Source organism: Colletotrichum scovillei (assembly GCF_011075155.1).
Source record: "Colletotrichum scovillei strain TJNH1 chromosome Unknown Contig00010, whole genome shotgun sequence".
Classification (NCBI taxonomy): domain Eukaryota; kingdom Fungi; phylum Ascomycota; class Sordariomycetes; order Glomerellales; family Glomerellaceae; genus Colletotrichum; species Colletotrichum scovillei.
This window is the reverse complement of record NW_023336268.1, coordinates 1,308,918-1,324,929: the sequence shown is the minus strand read 5'-3', so window position 1 is coordinate 1,324,929 and position 16,012 is coordinate 1,308,918. Positions and strand designations below refer to the sequence as shown.

Here is a 16,012-nt window from a genome sequence, read left to right as displayed (position 1 = left end):
GCAGTGGTTCACGAGGCAACTCTGGCCGGGCGACTCGACGATACCGGGAGCCACGATAGATAGAAGACTCAACGCTGGACTGAGAAAAGACTTTGCTTCGAAGATACAAAGCAATGGGAAGTCATAGCCAGCAGGAGCATGGACAATGAATCAGGCGAGGAGGCCGAGAAATGGATAGCATAGTACCGATAAGCTCTAACCTTCATCAAAGCATCACACCTGGACCAAATTCCATTCTCGTTCAGCAAGAGCTCTTAGAACCTATGGTAGCCAGAGTCATCTATTCGACTCAATGAGCACTAAAATACACTAATATCAGTCCCCAATGACCGTGCGGCTCTCCAGGTCCATGGAGCAATGTTTGGCGTCTCTCTGATGTGGATGCCTCATCATCGACCGTGACATGTACCTCCAGTGATCATCGATTGGCAAGCTCAATGCCGTGCTCCTCCCGTGGAACCTTGTTCCCGAACCGACGTCCTTGGCCATCATAGTCTATGGAGTCCACAGATACCTCCGTTGTTCTCATAATCCCACCTAGAATTTCCTGATCGCTGTCATTGCCTCTCTTGTCGTTGTCCATGTTTCTCGAGGAGCAGGTGGCAGACATGCCGCGATTCTGAAACTTGCTGAGGTTATCCGATCGAATGTATGCGCCGGAGGGGTATTCTGAAGGGCGACTGCTCAGTGCGTTTCGGAAGAGGACTCGGAGAACAGGAATTGAGGCTGCGATGATGGTTGCGTTTGGTTCTGCCATCGCCCAGACCCAAAATATGCAGACCTTCCAAAAGTCTTGAACAATGATTATCAGTGAACGTCAAGAGCAATTTATAGGGCCGATTACTCACAATCAGGGCCAAGGAAGTCCATGATCGCGATGCTCTGGACAGCCTTCATTATACCCATCACACCTGCTCTGACCAGGCAGCTTCGGATTAGCTGAAACTCTCCAGAAAAGGGGAAGGAAGGTGGAAAGTGGTGCCATGCTTACAAGATTCCCATGCTCATGGCCATTCCAACGCCGATCTTCTCGTGCTTCCTCATTTGTAGGCTTAGAACGATCTTCCAAGGTAACAACGCAAGCACAAAATCTGAGACGGCGGAGTACACTATCAACAGTCAGAAAGCCTGAGCGCATTGAACAGCTTCGCGGGAAAGAGGACATACATCCTCCAAATATTCCCAAGGTGATTGCGTCTTGCGCTGACCAGCATGAGCCTGGAAGGTGAGGAGTCGTATCTCCAGGCCGTCGAGGACAAACAGCTCTCCAGGTGAGAACGATGTGGACGATGAACTGGACGTTCATCGTAATGACCAAGAACCATATAATGTACCTCTGCCACCCAGAAGCAATGCGAAGTAGCGTAACGGCGAACGACGTTTTTGTCAGAGCCAAGGAAATCATGTGGCAGTTGTCAGCGCAATACAACACCGTACTCATGGCCGGCGTGACGCCGTAGGTTCTCGCGAACCCAAGCTTCATCATCTCGCTCAAGAAGGACTGTGAGGCGATCAGGAAGACCCATCCGGCGATCAAAAGCCAGTCGTCCAGCCACATCATCCATCTAACTCTGAAGCCTTTGCAGTAGATTCGGAGGGCCAGAAAAATTGTCGAGATTGCTGCCATGGGCCATATTGAGCCATTGATCAGCGCTGCTGGATCACCTGGGTTGACTGGGGTAGGTAAATTCTCAACCCGTGGGGTAATTTCGAGCTGGATCATCGAGAAGGGCTGCTGACATTAACGGTTTGGGCTGAAGTTTGAAATCACCGTTTGTTTCTTCAGCCGCGGACTTGAGAGAATCTATGATGCGGATTTCAGCAGAATGTAGAAGGAAAGCCTACAGACCAGTTCTGCTTCATGACAAAGTCCAGACGGCGACACCAATCTGTTCCAAAGATCGGTGGCTTGAATGGGTCAGCAAACTGGTTGGAACTTGTGAACTCCTGGTCTTGTGGCGTCTTGAGAATATCAAGGGTGAGATAACCCCCGAGAACTTTTGATATTAAGGACAGAATTTCCTGCTGCTGTAACAGAACATATCTTTCCAAGCTTTCTCAACGTGCATAACGGCTTGTTGGTCCTTCGGTATACCCATGCTTGCCTCCAATGTATGAGGTCAAGTCTGTCCAGAGTCGAGCAGGGGACCCCTCCAGCAGTCAGTTCCTCATGGAACCCGGAGATCAACCTTGGCATGATTCCGAAGCCGTACTCTTGGAAAGAGTCCGTGACTTGCTGACTGAAGGCGGAGTTACAAATTTCCCCTGGCATGAAAATACGTGCCCCGTTGGCGCGCCAATATTTGTTGGACGCATGCAAGGGTAAGGAATCTGCAACCAACGAGCAAAGACAAGGATTCGAAATTTGCAAGGAGGATTTCGCATCTGGGTTTCACCGCTTCAAATGACAAACGAACTTTGAAAGCTCGTTCAAAATGAAGGGATGTTGAATAACTCTACTTGTCGTTAGGATAGGGAAGTCCGGAGTACTTTGCGTATTGAGAAACTCAGTTAATCTCAACTGGGCTGTCTTGTTCTTCGCTGTCCGTATACCAAGTGTCTCAGACTGTTGGTTGCAACAGTACTCTATTGCCAAGGCCACTTCGGGATCGTTCCGGACCTCGCCACCTGTTGGAACTATCCGCAGGTTGGTGGCACAGCGTATCGGTTCTGCATCATTACAGCACGCGCGATCTATCCGCAGGTTGGTGGCACAGCGTATCGGTTCTGCATCATTACAGCACGCGCGATGCAGCTAAATATCCGCAATTTGGAACCACAATCTGTGACGGCGTTATTTGCCAAATTCAGCATGTAATCGTTGCTTTTTTCCAGGGGCCCCTTTACTTTGCCACCATCACTTGCCATATTGGTCTGTCTATCAAATGCTTGGTTGCGAATCTATCTCGGATTCGCTTTCAGAATGTACCTTTCTTCGTATCCCATCTCTCACCTCGAGCGACGCGGGCTTTGCTTAAGATGAAGCTACACGCATTTTCTTCCTGAGCTGGGTCGTTCGTTGATATGTGATCTCCCACGAGGCCTGACGTTGAAGTCTGAAGGAGACCTCTTGTGTTCACCACGAAGCAGCCAACCTTCGGAACCATGGCTCTTCTTTCCATCTTTTCCACCGCGCTTCTGCTTCTCGATTCTTCGACTGCTCAAATCATTGCAGGCTTCCAACCAAGTATTCGTCAAGTTCCGGACGTAACTGGTTACTCAGGTGTAAGAGCGCTCCTTTCCCTGGAATTTGGTCTCCCGAGGGGTTCAACCCAATAGATGCTGACCTTTCTTCGACGCAGTGCGATGCTCTTGTTGCAGCTGGACTAGTTGATCGGGTGTTCTTCCCGCCTGATTCGGAGTATAACTCCAGCATCACATCATACTGGTCCGGAACCGTCCAGCAGCTTCACCCATGGTGCATCGTCAAGCCCGAGACAACAGAGGAAGTCTCGTCCGCCCTTTCAGCTCTCGTGAAGACGAGCCCGGCTGGCAACTGGGATATTGCTGTTCGGGCTGGTGGTCATTCTCACTACCCTTCCAATAATGTGGCTCAAGGTGTTACAATTGACCTCAGCCGTATGAATGCAACAATCTACAAAAACTGCAGTGTATGTGTCTCCATTGTGTGACAACGTAATGGATCGTTTCTAACTGTTGAAAAGGGCACGGCATCAATTCAACCAGGCGCCAGGTGGGGATCAGTCTACAAGGAGATTGAGAAATACGGCCAATCAGTGACTGGAGGACGCGAGGGTAATGTCGGCGTCGGAGGTTTGACTCTCGGCGGTGGTGCCTCGTTCCATACCGGTACCAGAGGCTTTGCCTGTGACGATGTCAAAAATTACGAGGTGGTCTTGGCCAACGGGTCAATCGTGAACGCCAACGCGGGCGAGAACCCAGATCTGTTCAAGGCTCTGAAGGGTGGCAGCAGCAATTTTGGTATCGTGACTCGTTTCGACATGCAGACGTTCCCGGCGGCGCAAGGAGGTCTCTATGGGGGCTTGTTGTTCATGGGTTACGACCAGAAGCAGGCTGTGATAGAGCAGTTTGTCAGGCTCATTGACATCAACGAGGAACATCCAGAAGACACCGAGGTCGTCACCTTTACGTATTCTGGAGAGGGGCCGCCCATGATCGCGATCAATGCCATTAACACGGCTGGCATCACCAACTCAACCTCATTCGCTCCTCTTGCAAGTCTTCCTGCCATTATCGATGACAGAAAGCGGAAGACGTACGGCACTCTCATCACGGACTATGCCACGGCTGGAGGCAAGAGGTACGAGACCATTCCGCACTTATGATTGACTTCGTGTTTCCATGCTGACATTACCCAGGAACGTATGGTTCTCTCTGTGTTTCCACAACGACGTTGACATTATGACAAAGATGTCAGAGCTATATGATGAGCTGCTTGTACAACTTCAGGCCCTAATCCCCTCACCTGATCTCGGTCTTTCCGTCGTCAGCCAGCCCCTACCCAAGCACTTTGCGACAAAGGGCAGCGGCAACAACGTCCTCGGTCTCGATACATCCTTGACACACAACTCGATTGTCTGGCTCGTACAAGCCCAGACTCGCACAGGAGAACAAGAGGCGCTGGCTCATGCTGAGCTGGCCGCTATGACCGCGAAGCTCGAGGCTTACGCCAAAGCCAATGGGAAGGCGACGGCATGGCGGTACCTCAACTACGTGAACCCTGCACAGGATCCAATCAGCACGTATGGTGAGGGTAATGTCAGATTTCTGGAAGAGGTTGCTGCCAAGTACGACCCGGCCGGGGTTTTCCAGACTAGGATCCCAGGAGGATTTAAGATTTCTAAGGTGGTGCTATGAAATCCAGCTCGAGATCTAGAGGCTGTATGTGCCAATAGACGAAAGCCACTGCTGAATTAGTGATAACTGAGGTTGATCAAGGTGCAATAATGTCAATCGCTAACTACATGTACTATGGGATTTCTGTGAGTGATGCAAGAAGTCTGTGTTCTCATATCATGTATTATAAGAATAGAGGATTACATGTGTATTGATGGTGGAAGATAAGCAGACTGATGCATTCCGTCAGTCCGTGATTCACAAGTTCAAATGTTTCCTTCACTGCTTGTGTTATCTTAAAAGACCCCTCCTGATACTGAATCAGCAATTATGAAAGACGGCCACGAGCTCGCAGCTTTAGTCACCTAAGCTACGGCCCAATGATTCACTACATGTTGAGGTCATGTACCTATAAAAGTACGATCGGGACGCGCTGTCGAGGAAGACAGAAATTCAAATAATATTTCAACGCGCTCCGAGAAGGTCTCATGACGAAGTACAATCCGAACAGTTCTCAGGAATCCATACTCAACTGCGTTCAAAGCTTGACTCAGAATTCACGCCGCACAACTCATCCCGCAGACGAAATGTGCTTCGTTTCGCTCGGACACCGCAAGAAAGAGCCCAAGAGGCGGTATAAGCCTAATCAATAACGCCTTGGGAAAATTGGAAACTTTTGAAAGGCAGGAGGGCAAGTTCGTCGCAAGGCCCAAGTTTAAATCGGCATTGGAGGCTATCGCTTATCATCAAGATAGTCTATAATATAATTTGACGTTCTGCAATAAGTCAAACCCCCCACTTCCCGGCACCCCCCTGTTTCTGGCACCCACAAAAACGCGAAAATCCACCACAACGCAATGCCCACCCCCAACCTCCTTTTATCACAACATTTTCAATTCGAGTCCAAATGGGCTCATTTTTTGCACATACCTTCTTCTATATCTAATGCCTCAATATACCGAAGATCAGCTTCGTCAGGCTCTCGAGGACATCTCAAACGGCAAGAGTCAAAGAGAGCCTCATTGGAGTATGGGATACCACGATCAACCCTCCAACTACGTCTCCAAGGTGGTCAGAAACTACGTCTCCAAGGTGGTCAGACTAGGAAAGTGGCTTTTGCTGACTGGCAGAGGCTGTCTCCTGACCAGGAGTAAGCTGGCACAATGGGTTCGCATTCAGGCTTCGCTGGGCCTCGCACCAACGCACCAACAGGTGAAGGAATTCGCAGAGCGAGTTCTGGCTGCTGCTGGGGATACCAAACCATTAGGAAAAGGCTGGATCTATGCCTTCGTGAGAAGGAACCCTATCATTAAGGTTCAGAGAAGTCGTTCCATCGATTCTAGACGCGTTAATGGGGCATCTACTGAGGTCATTAGGAACTGGTTTAAGTTCCTTGCTATCCCTGAGATCAAGGACATCAAACCAGCCAACAGATATAATATGGATGAGACTGGCATCCTCGAGGGTCAGGAGCTAATGGGTTAGTGCTGGGCATGGCTGAGACGACGTCTGTTCGCAAGAAACAACCTGGGTCGAGGGCATGGGTCTCTATCATTGAGTGTATCTCAGCCTTGGGTAGGGCACTTCGTCCTCTTATCATTTTCAAGGGAAGACGGTCCAACAACAGTGGTTTCCATTACATCTGGTTCCATACGATGGGTGGGAGTTTACAGCAACAGATAATGGCTGGACTACAGACTTAACTGCCATTGAATGGTTAGAGAAGGTGTTTATCCCACAGACTATGCCCGAGGCTGAGGGCGAGGCTCGACTGTTGATTGTGGATGGGCATGGGAGTCATACGACGACAGACTTCATGTGAATTGCTATATTAACAATATCCATTTACTGTTCTTACCACCACACTCCTCTCATGTCCTCCAGCCACTTGACCAGTCTGTCTTCAGCCCTGTTAAGTTACTTGTCTCAATGGAACGACTCTACCATTATAGGTAAAAGGAACTTCCTGGACTGTTACCAGAAGGCTCGACTTGCTGGTCTATCAGTCTCGAACATCAGAAGTGGTTGGAAGTGGACTGGTCTACACCCTGTAGCGATGGTTAAGCCCCTGATGAACCCTATGGTATTACCTGAGCCTTCTGCTAAGCCCACCACACCCAAACCAACCAGTCGGGGCAAAAGCGATGCCATAATGGTCAACAAACTACCCCTGTTGAGCCATGGGTTCTGCTTCCTCTGCAGTGGTCTGGTCGACACCCAGGAAGCTGGCAGAGCTCAGCGGTCAACTGCACTTATACACCCAACTCGACAATGATACCAGCACTCAACGGCTGCTGTTCAGGAAGGTGAAAAAAGGCTTCACAGAGCAGGCCTGGCAACTGGCAGCTGCCCAGCAGCAGCTGGCTCACCTGAGGGCTCAAGTTACCAACGCTGCAGTTAGGAAGAGGAAGACTGTTCAGATCGATCCCAACACGAAGTTTGCGAACATCAGGGATATCCATCGGGCTCAAATCGAAGCGGGTGAAAAGGAGGTTATTACGGCTGAATCCAGCGACTCTGAATGCCCTAGTGAGGCTGGCAGTTGTATTGTAGTGGGTGTGGTTGAGGATCAATAGTTAATAGTAATGAGGAGGTTGGGTTGTGATCCCATCGTTTTTGTGGGTGCCAGAAACAGGGGGGTGCCAGGAAGTGGGGGGTTTGACTTATCTGCAAACAGTTCAGGATGGGTATGCGCGATAGGTTTTGGACGTGACGCTTGTATGACAATGCTTTTGGACAGTTTTTCAGTATGATACGACCTAGATATTTGAATCGAAGCATACTCGCAACCTTTGTCTATTTTCTACGCCATCCAAAAAATGTTGAGAACATGCGCTCCTTCTGTCCAGGAGTGAACTCATTGGTACTAAAGACTCAGTCAGCAATAAAGCCCCTAAGGCCGGATTCAAAAAGCAAACTTACCAAGAGTCATCAGCATAGCCCATGAAGTTGTGAACGGGATCGAGACCCGGCAGATCCGGGCACGTATCCGAATCAGTAGGGCACCCATACACCTCAGTTCTCTGTGCTGGTGTATCCGCAACAAAGTCGCCAGCTGTGTCAGAGCAGCCACCAGCAAAGGTGTGGTTCAGACCAAACCAGTGACCTGCCTCGTGAACAGCAAGGTGGCCGAGGTTCCAGTTTTCAAAGCCGCCCTGCTCGACAGTGAAGCCTGGCATCGTCATAGCGCTGAGCTGGCATGAGTCCTTCGCAAAGGTCAAGCTATTTGTACCCTCTGCGGGAAGAACAGTAGGGAACTGGCAGTATCCTGTAGCGCCGGGGGAGTAACTGCTAAAGAAGTAGAGATTGAGGGCGTCGTAGCCGCCCTTGCGGGAGGCCTTGAGGTAGGCGTTGTACTCGGCTTCGTGGTAGACCCAGCCGGCGGAGCCGCCTTCATTGATAAGGAACGCAGACCCTGTGAGGTTATCGACGACGCGCTCGGTGGAGTTGAGCACGAGGTTGATGCTGTACCTTGCGAAGCTGTCGTGCAGGATTTTCCACTGGGCGTCGACGATGGCGTCGGTGATGAGGTCTGCCTCGGCTTCGGTGCTGGCGATGTGGAAGTTCACGTCGACGGTGAAGTTGCCGGGATAGCTCTGACGGCGGGCTGTCGCCGACTTGCTAGTGAGGTGGACGGCGGCAGCATCCCGAGCTTGAATGGCGCCGTCGTCCGAGACCTGACAGCCCCTGCGAAACGGTACGGCCGCCTGCTCGGCGCGAGGAACGGCGCTGGCGAGGCCCAACGAGGCAAGTCCAAGAACGAGTCCCTTCATCGTAACGAAACTAGCACTAAGCCTTGTCGGCGATATTGTCTGCGATGTCGAGTACCACTCGATGTCTCATGAGCACGACATGATACGGCGCTTCCGGCTTTTAACTTCAAAATTCCACTTGTTGTTTTCTTGACTGGGCACGGCAAATTAGGAAATCAACCTGTACCCACTTTCCTCGTATTGCTCGCATGCCCACTTAGCTCTGGATACAATTGGCTAATTAGGTCGGTTCATGCATCTATTTACAGTGCCAATGCCGGGATCCCTGCCCTCAACGGCCGAGTACCCCATCATCTGTCACGCTTCCGGCAAATCAGTCGTTGATCCGTACAACTAGAAGACCACCTTCCACAATAAGCATAATTGATCCTTGATACAAGTGGCACTACGAGTCGATACCGAATCGAGACTGAGTAGGTCGGTCTCGGATCTTGACACAGAGTATGCGACGATGGCGATGCTCAAAGAATCAGATGTCAACCTAATTGTTCATTGAACAACTCAGTCGAGCTTACTCAATCATCAGTCCTGCAATAACATTTTCTCTCCATGCCCAAAGTCCTGCATAGGTAGCTCCCGGACCGACCAATGCCTGACCCGTCAAAGTGGCCGCCGCAGCCCCAACGGCGGCCTTTGTCGTCACGTACCCTAGCCTACGGAGCTCAAAGACAGTGTACAGGCACCAGACTGCAACCGCACCGAAACAGAGAAGCATGTCGTACTTCCAGAACCCACCGATGTTCAGCCCCAGGCCCATGGACGCAACGCTCGGCAGGTCGAAAAAGGTCTCAAAGAGAGACACAGAGGGGCTGAAGCCAGCGTACGCGAGAGCGCAGACATGTGTGATAGCGGTGACGGCGAATGTAAGCGTGTACCCGGTCTGAAGCGCGCTCTGATCTTTCTTCTCGAAGATCTCCCAATCCAGCGACTTGATGGGCGAGGCGACCGACAGAATGCCGGAGAAGAGCCATGTCAGAAGCGAGACGTAGATGGGGGATGGCTGCCAGAAGGCGATAGCGTTCTGCTGGGCAACAGAGTCACCGTACTGGATGAACATCAGGGCGGTGGGAATGATGTACCCCAGGCAGAGTGCTGGGATCAGCGCCTTCGCCACAGTTGATGGGATTGGTCGGCCTGTGGGACGAGTGTAGACTTCGCTGCTGGTCGTGTGCAGACTGATGAGGAAGTAGAGCGGTGCAATGTTGCCGATACCAACTAGCTGGTAAACTGCGAAGAGAGATGGCCAGGACACGAGAGAGAGCTGGTTGCCATTGCGGTAACCTTCGACCGTCCAGATGTAAATGATGGGCGCGAGGTTGATCAAGAAGTAGAGGCATTGAAGCCTCATGTTCGGGTCAGGACCAGAAGTCGCCTCGGAAAATGCCCAAGAGAGGAGAGAGAGAACGGAATCAACCGGGCCATTACCGGTGTACTCCGACTTCAAAGGCTGACCCACGAAGCTGGCACCACTCGCCGCTTCGGGAGCTATGACGAGAACTTGCTGCGCGAGGAATAAGAGGCCTGCAAGAACAGCTCCCACCACAAACTTGGGCAGCAAAGAGGAGTCGAGTCTCTGGCTCGGAAGCTCGTCAAGGTACGGCAGCGCACGCGGCCTCTTCGGGACGTCCAAGAAGTCGAGCTTGTGGCCCGGCTCGAAGTTTGTGCTCCAGGGCCCTTCCTTCTCGTCGATAGACAGGCTTGGGACGAGGTAGCGACCGGCGAACTCCAAGAAAGGGCTTTCCATGGCGGCGAAACGCTGTTCCTTGTGCGAGTTGTGAACAAGGGGCCAGACGCGCGGCTCGCGCTTCTTCTGGGTCTCCAAGAAGACATTGTGAATTTGCTCCGTCGTGACGCCAGACGGGTTTTGCTTGAGGGCTTCTGTAAGGTTGTTTACCAGCACTGCGGCCGTTTCGATGGCGCTGTTGCCTCCTTGTCCGGCAATAGGTTCCAACTGAGACAGGTCAGATCTTCTATACTATGCACACTGAGGTCTGTAAGGCCTCCTTGGCAATAGAGGTTCTCTTACCTTGTGTGCGGCGTCGCCAATAGTCATGATGCGGTTGAAGTGCCACTTCTTAAAGACGTACTCCGGCAGCGGGGTCAAAACTGAAGAGATCTTGGCAGCGTACAGATCTCTGAAGGTGAAGTTTTCATTAATCTTGTCCTCTTGGTGCTCCTTTACCAACTTCGCCTCGTCTTCCTTGGTGTAGTGGGGAAGATTGGGGCCGTAGTGAGTGTAGCCCATGTTGACAAAGAGGAACCAGTAGACCCTATTGGAAGGGCCGGCAATGACGAGGTATGAGAAGTGCTTGTTGAAGTTGGTTTGCACCGTGCCGTCCTCCCAGTCCTTGATGATGGAAATGCCAAAGATGCACTTGTAAACCGTCGGCAAGCATTCTACCCTTCTGTCAGTCGACAATAGAGAGTCAAAAAAGATTAGCTGTCTTACCCTTCTTTTCGGACGCAGGTATATACCCAGGCTCCAGGCTATCCGCGAGCCGCCACATCTCGCTTCTAACTTTGCTATGGATGCCATCGGCACCGATCAAGATGTCGCCCGAGTAGGACTGGCCGTCGCTCGTCTCGACTCTCACCTTGGACGGCTCGATGGAGACTTGCGTAACCTTCTTACTGACGAGGATTCTGTCCTTGTTCTTCAAATTCTTCCACAGCACTTGCAGAATCATTTGACGATCCACGAAGACAACTTCGTAGCCGTGTCTGCATTCCCATATGAGAAAGTTCCTTGAGACTCTTCAAACATGCTTTTACTCACCGCCGCTTGATCTGCTGGCCTACGCCACAGTACTCACTCGTCGGGTTGCCCTTAGAGTCGCGAAGAGACATCTTGTAAAGAGGCTCATCAATGAGTTTCCTGATCTCATCGTAGAGTCCAATCTGGTCGAGAACGCGAGAGCCGTTGGGTAGAATGCCGATACTTGCGCCCACCTGGGGGGCCATCTCACGATACCCCTCGAGTATGAGATAGTTGATCCCCACGCGCTCGAGCAGGTTCGCCAGCGTCAAGCCAGCTATCCCGCCGCCGGCGATCAGAACCGTGAAGTCCTTGGAAGGCATGACGACTAGATAATGGTGTCAGTTTTTCTTTAGTTCGAATTCGACCAGCAAGCTGTGTTGTATCAAGGTATTCGTTGAGTAGAGTGTAAAGCCATTCTTCCAAACTGATGAAATCGGCCGGTTCTCGACAGCTCGTTATATACAGTAAATTATTAACAGCTACATTGTGGACGTCATCAAAGCGCATACAACCCGCATTGGCAATAACGACTCTTGACGTATTGTTCAACGACTTTGACGACGATAGTGGAGTTGAGAAGTCGAGCAAATTCTTGATTACAGCCTCAGTGATACAGGGCAGGCAGCTCGGAACCGAGGTGAAGCTTAAATGCCATCGGACAAAACCCATCCAGATCGGCCCCACGTGGGAATGGAACAGTGGAATGGCACCCTTTCAAGTATACTATTAACGGGAAAGTCATTTACTCACAATTAGTTTCTGATGTCGCCCCTCAATCGGGTTAATGAAATTAAGGAAGTTCTGGGGGTGCAGACTTAAACTTATCACCAGGAACGTAACTCAAGCGTCTTCACCACCTCGCAAGTCAGCTAGCGCTGACAACTTCGGGCGTGCTTGGAGTCTTATGTAGCCGACTTCTGAGAGAAAATGCGAGCAGAACCCACCTTGCGAGCGATACCTCAAGTGTCACAAGTGGGTGTTACCAATGTTCCAATGACAGAAAGAACGAAGTCCGATAAGGCTCCTCATCTCCACCAGGATTCTCGGATTGAGACTTTGACAAGCAGGATTTCCACCGCGGCGGCCGCCGACCTTGTTCCGAAAATGGATCGAACGGCAAATGAATTGCACCAACGGACCAGTGAGCCTCAAACGAGTGGGTACTCTAATGGTCTTGACATCCATTCTCTGCTTACGTCGTACGCATTGTCAAGGGTTGTTTGATTCTAGAGTCGCTCTAGACGCACAAAGACCCTTCAATGTTGTCCGGCCATTCGGTGAAAGAAGGAGGAGGGGACCCAGGCAGCCAGCGATGGTAACATTGTGTTTGTACCATTGCAGAGCGGTGGCCGCGTGTGACGGCTGTTGATACGTCCGCCGCGGCGGGGATCCCTTGCACCCTGGGCACGGAGAATTGCCCGTCACCAGTGGCCGGGCCGCCCCCCGGTAGGTAATTGCGGGCCGGGTCGTATGTTGACGGATTTTCGGGGAAGCCCCGCAATGGTTGAGGTTGCTACAGAATCACTGGCAGTAGTTTGTACCGGCCGTATGTCACATGTGTTAAGCTAGCTAGTAAATGCTCGCATTTGATGACAAGGCGTCTTGATACTAGCTGGGGAAGGATGATCTGCTCATAGTACCTCACGAAAGCATGATTATGGACAGGAACTCTTTTGAGTTCCGATGACTTGAGGTGATATTGCAAGACTATCCGTGGCTCTTGAGAGGATCGAACTTGACTCATGGACATACTTCTTAGTAACTTCGGAATTCGAGATAGATATCCAGCCGCAGATCTGCGGGTGTATCCGTATGAGTATATCCAGTCTCGGACAGTCGGGGTGCGACGAGACTTGGCACTACTACACATGCCTGCAAAGGCAAACTGAAATAGTAGAGCCTTTCTTATAAAGTGCAGTGACTAATCAAATAATAGTCTAGACATGGCACTGCGTACGTGTGCCGGCACTTCTACTCCCAAGACTCCGGTGGGTTTCCCCGCGTTCATATTGATAATTTAGCTTCTCCCGCAGACTTGTAAACTCAGAACTACGTATCCGACGGCCCACTGTCCGCTTATACAATGCCACGCCATAGAGATTCAAAAAGAAGGTAATGAAGAGAAGAGGACGGGCAATCCGAATACTAAGCCTGGTAATCGTGAGTAGAGATTTCTAGCATGCCTTGATCATTCGGTGCGGGTGGTCGTTGAGATTGTACAGAGTGAATGAAGTTTTCAGGCAGTGTGCCAAATGTTTGAGTCTTTCATAACGAGCCATCAGCGTCCATTCTTTGTGGAAAAATCGCAACCATGGTCAGGCTCTCGCGGCAGTGGGGAGATAGAGTCTCATAGCAGCCAGCGATGTGCATTCCGGCAACCTTATGTGTTAGTTCCACATTTGCGCACCTCGTAAGGACCCCGATCAACCATTGTACGTGGACCAGTTCCTTCATAAGTCCAGATTACATACCTTTGCTCACAACTTGGACATGCCGCGGCTATACTGCTTATTCACAAGTCGCGTTGCTGCTCTAATTGACCGAGGGAAGAAGTTGCCTTCATCGGTGTAGTCGTGCTTACACCTGGACCCCAACTCTATTATCGCATTTGCTTTACCACCAAACTGATCTTAGCCATTGATGGTCGCGCTCATTGCTATCTGTGAAGCAGCTGAAAAGATCAAGAGCATGTAAGACTATGTCCGGCCAGTGCTCCTTTTTGGATAGCCATACCACCACTGTAAACAGTGGGCACGTATATGACTTGATGACAAAGGTTGACCCATCTCACAAAGATGACGCAATAAAAATCTACTTTGATGAATCTCTGATCAAGCTGGCACTGGGTATTTGACCCATTTATATATCTTACACAGGACTGTATACATCTATAAAAGTATGGACAACAAGAAGGTTCAAGTCGGTATCGATAGGAGATCTCCCACTAATGTTCCCGAAAACGCCGCCACCTAACAGGTCTTCACGCAGCGGTGGGCGCATACGCAAAGAACTCCTTAACAGCAACACCGGCAAACTGCCCACCGCTTCCAGATGCAGTCAAAACAGCCCTCAAAGCCTTGGTCGAGACGGTCGTGAAGCTAACCTCCTTGGGCGTATCCGAGACATCCGTCGGGAACGACGTGGCAGAAACAGCCTTCCACGAGGTGCCGTCTTGGTACTCGACAGTCCACGACTTGGGCGGTGCGACGCCAACATTGGCACCGGCATCCTGGTCAGCAAACAGCGCCAGCGCGACGCCGTTGAGCTCGACGGTGGTGTTCCAGGTCAGGGTGAGGGTGCTCGTCTCGGGGGACTGCTCGGCGTTGTACGAGGACCAGTAGTCGGGCGGGAGGGGCGCCTCCTCGACGCGGCCGTCGTTGATGGACTTGATCCAGTACTGGATGGGGGTGTCGCCCGCCGACGAGGCGACGGCCTTGGGCGCGATGTTGCGCGTCGGCTCGGCGGCGGCGGCGGCGCGCTTGGTCTGGACCATCTTGTTGATGGCCGGCGGGGAGGCCGAGTCGTCCCAGGTGATCTTGTCGATGGCGACGGAGCGGCGGAAGTGCGTGCCGCCCTCGGCGTCGCGGGTGTGGTAGGCCAGGCCCCACTCGCCGTTTGAGAGCTGGTAGGCGCCCGGGTGGGAGGTGGTGGAGGAGACGATGTCGACGAAGACGCCCCGGAAAGTCCAGGGTCCGAGGGGGGACTCGGCGGTGCCGTAGGCGAGGCAGGCGTGGTAGCTCGTGGGCGTGCAGGGGGAGTCTGCGCCGGCGTTGTTGGCGGCGTAGAGCATGTAGTAGGTGCTGTTGCGCTTCATGAGCCAGGGGGCCTCGAAGAAGCCGGTGAGGGAGTCGACGTCGACGACGGAGCCCTTGATGGTCACCATGTCGGTGTCGAGCTCGTAGCCCTTGAGGTAGCCAAAGGTGCCGAAGTAGATGTAGACCTTGCCGTTGTCGACGAGGACGGTAGGGTCAATGTTCTGGATATTGTTGCCGGGGGAGGGAACCGTCTGGGAGATGATGGGACCGCTCGGGTGGGCGTCCTTGAAGGGGCCGAGAGGGCTGTCAGAGACGGCGACGCCGATGGCGAAGGGGTCCGACGCGGAGGTGGACTTTTGGGTGACGGGACTGTACAAGTAGAACCTGCCATCCGGGCCTTGGACGATTTGGCTGGCGTAGGCGGTGCCCTGGGCGGCCCATGAGAAGATTGCGTTGGGCTGGGCGACGTCGCGGTGGAGGGTCCAGTCGGCGCCGGCCGGGTCCGGGTTCTTGGCCTCAAAGATTTGCCATTCGTTCATGACGAAGCCGTTCTCGTTGGGGCCGGCCTCGTCGCGGCCGGAGAGGATGTAGAGGGTGTCATTGACGACGAGCGGCGCCGGGTCGGCGGAGTAGACGGAGCCATCGGCGAGGATGGGGTTACCGGTGGACTTGAAGGTGGTGGAGGTGGACTGCCGGCGGACCGGAATGAGGCCCGCGCTCAGGGGCTGGACCAGCAGCGAAGTCGCGAGACTCGCCCACACGAGGTTGTTGAACATGGTTGAGATGGGGCACACAAGTGGGTAACGAATGGAAGGGAAGTAAGCAGCGAGAGACAAAAGAATGGAAGAATCACACAGTGATTCGAGGAGTTGGCTGACAGTTCGAGTGAAACTAGAGAGAGTTCCCAG

At 52.1% G+C, this 16,012-nt stretch overlaps 4 protein-coding genes across 4 annotated transcripts; 1 reads left to right on the top strand and 3 right to left on the bottom strand.

Moving 5' to 3' along the window:
* Positions 1-1,289: 1,289 nt before the first annotated feature.
* Positions 1,290-4,839, top strand: HER10_EVM0009587 (FAD binding domain-containing protein; the record flags this gene model as incomplete). Its single annotated transcript, XM_035479072.1, has 4 exons — positions 1,290-1,433; positions 3,303-3,611; positions 3,666-4,282; positions 4,341-4,839. 4 exons carry the CDS (start codon positions 1,290-1,292, stop codon positions 4,837-4,839), a joined length of 1,569 nt encoding a protein of 522 aa, XP_035328353.1.
* A 2,775-nt stretch (positions 4,840-7,614) lies between these two features.
* Positions 7,615-8,642, bottom strand: HER10_EVM0005907 (metalloprotease; the record flags this gene model as incomplete). Its single annotated transcript, XM_035475509.1, has 2 exons — positions 7,741-8,642; positions 7,615-7,684 (listed from the first exon to the last, which is right to left on the bottom strand). Exons 1-2 carry the CDS (start codon positions 8,589-8,591, stop codon positions 7,615-7,617), a joined length of 921 nt encoding a protein of 306 aa, XP_035328037.1. The 5' UTR covers positions 8,592-8,642.
* Positions 8,643-9,102: 460 nt separating this feature from the next.
* Positions 9,103-11,669, bottom strand: HER10_EVM0005653 (FAD binding domain-containing protein; the record flags this gene model as incomplete). The annotated part of the gene is made up of 4 exons (XM_035475259.1): positions 9,103-10,542; positions 10,618-10,988; positions 11,041-11,312; positions 11,368-11,669. 4 exons carry the CDS (start codon positions 11,667-11,669, stop codon positions 9,103-9,105), a joined length of 2,385 nt encoding a protein of 794 aa, XP_035328014.1.
* Positions 11,670-14,329: 2,660 nt separating this feature from the next.
* On the bottom strand, positions 14,330-15,880 carry HER10_EVM0010679 (glycosyl hydrolase family 43 protein; the record flags this gene model as incomplete). The annotated part of the gene is made up of 1 exon (XM_035480131.1): positions 14,330-15,880. One exon carries the CDS (start codon positions 15,878-15,880, stop codon positions 14,330-14,332), a length of 1,551 nt encoding a protein of 516 aa, XP_035328456.1.
* Positions 15,881-16,012: the final 132 nt, after the last annotated feature.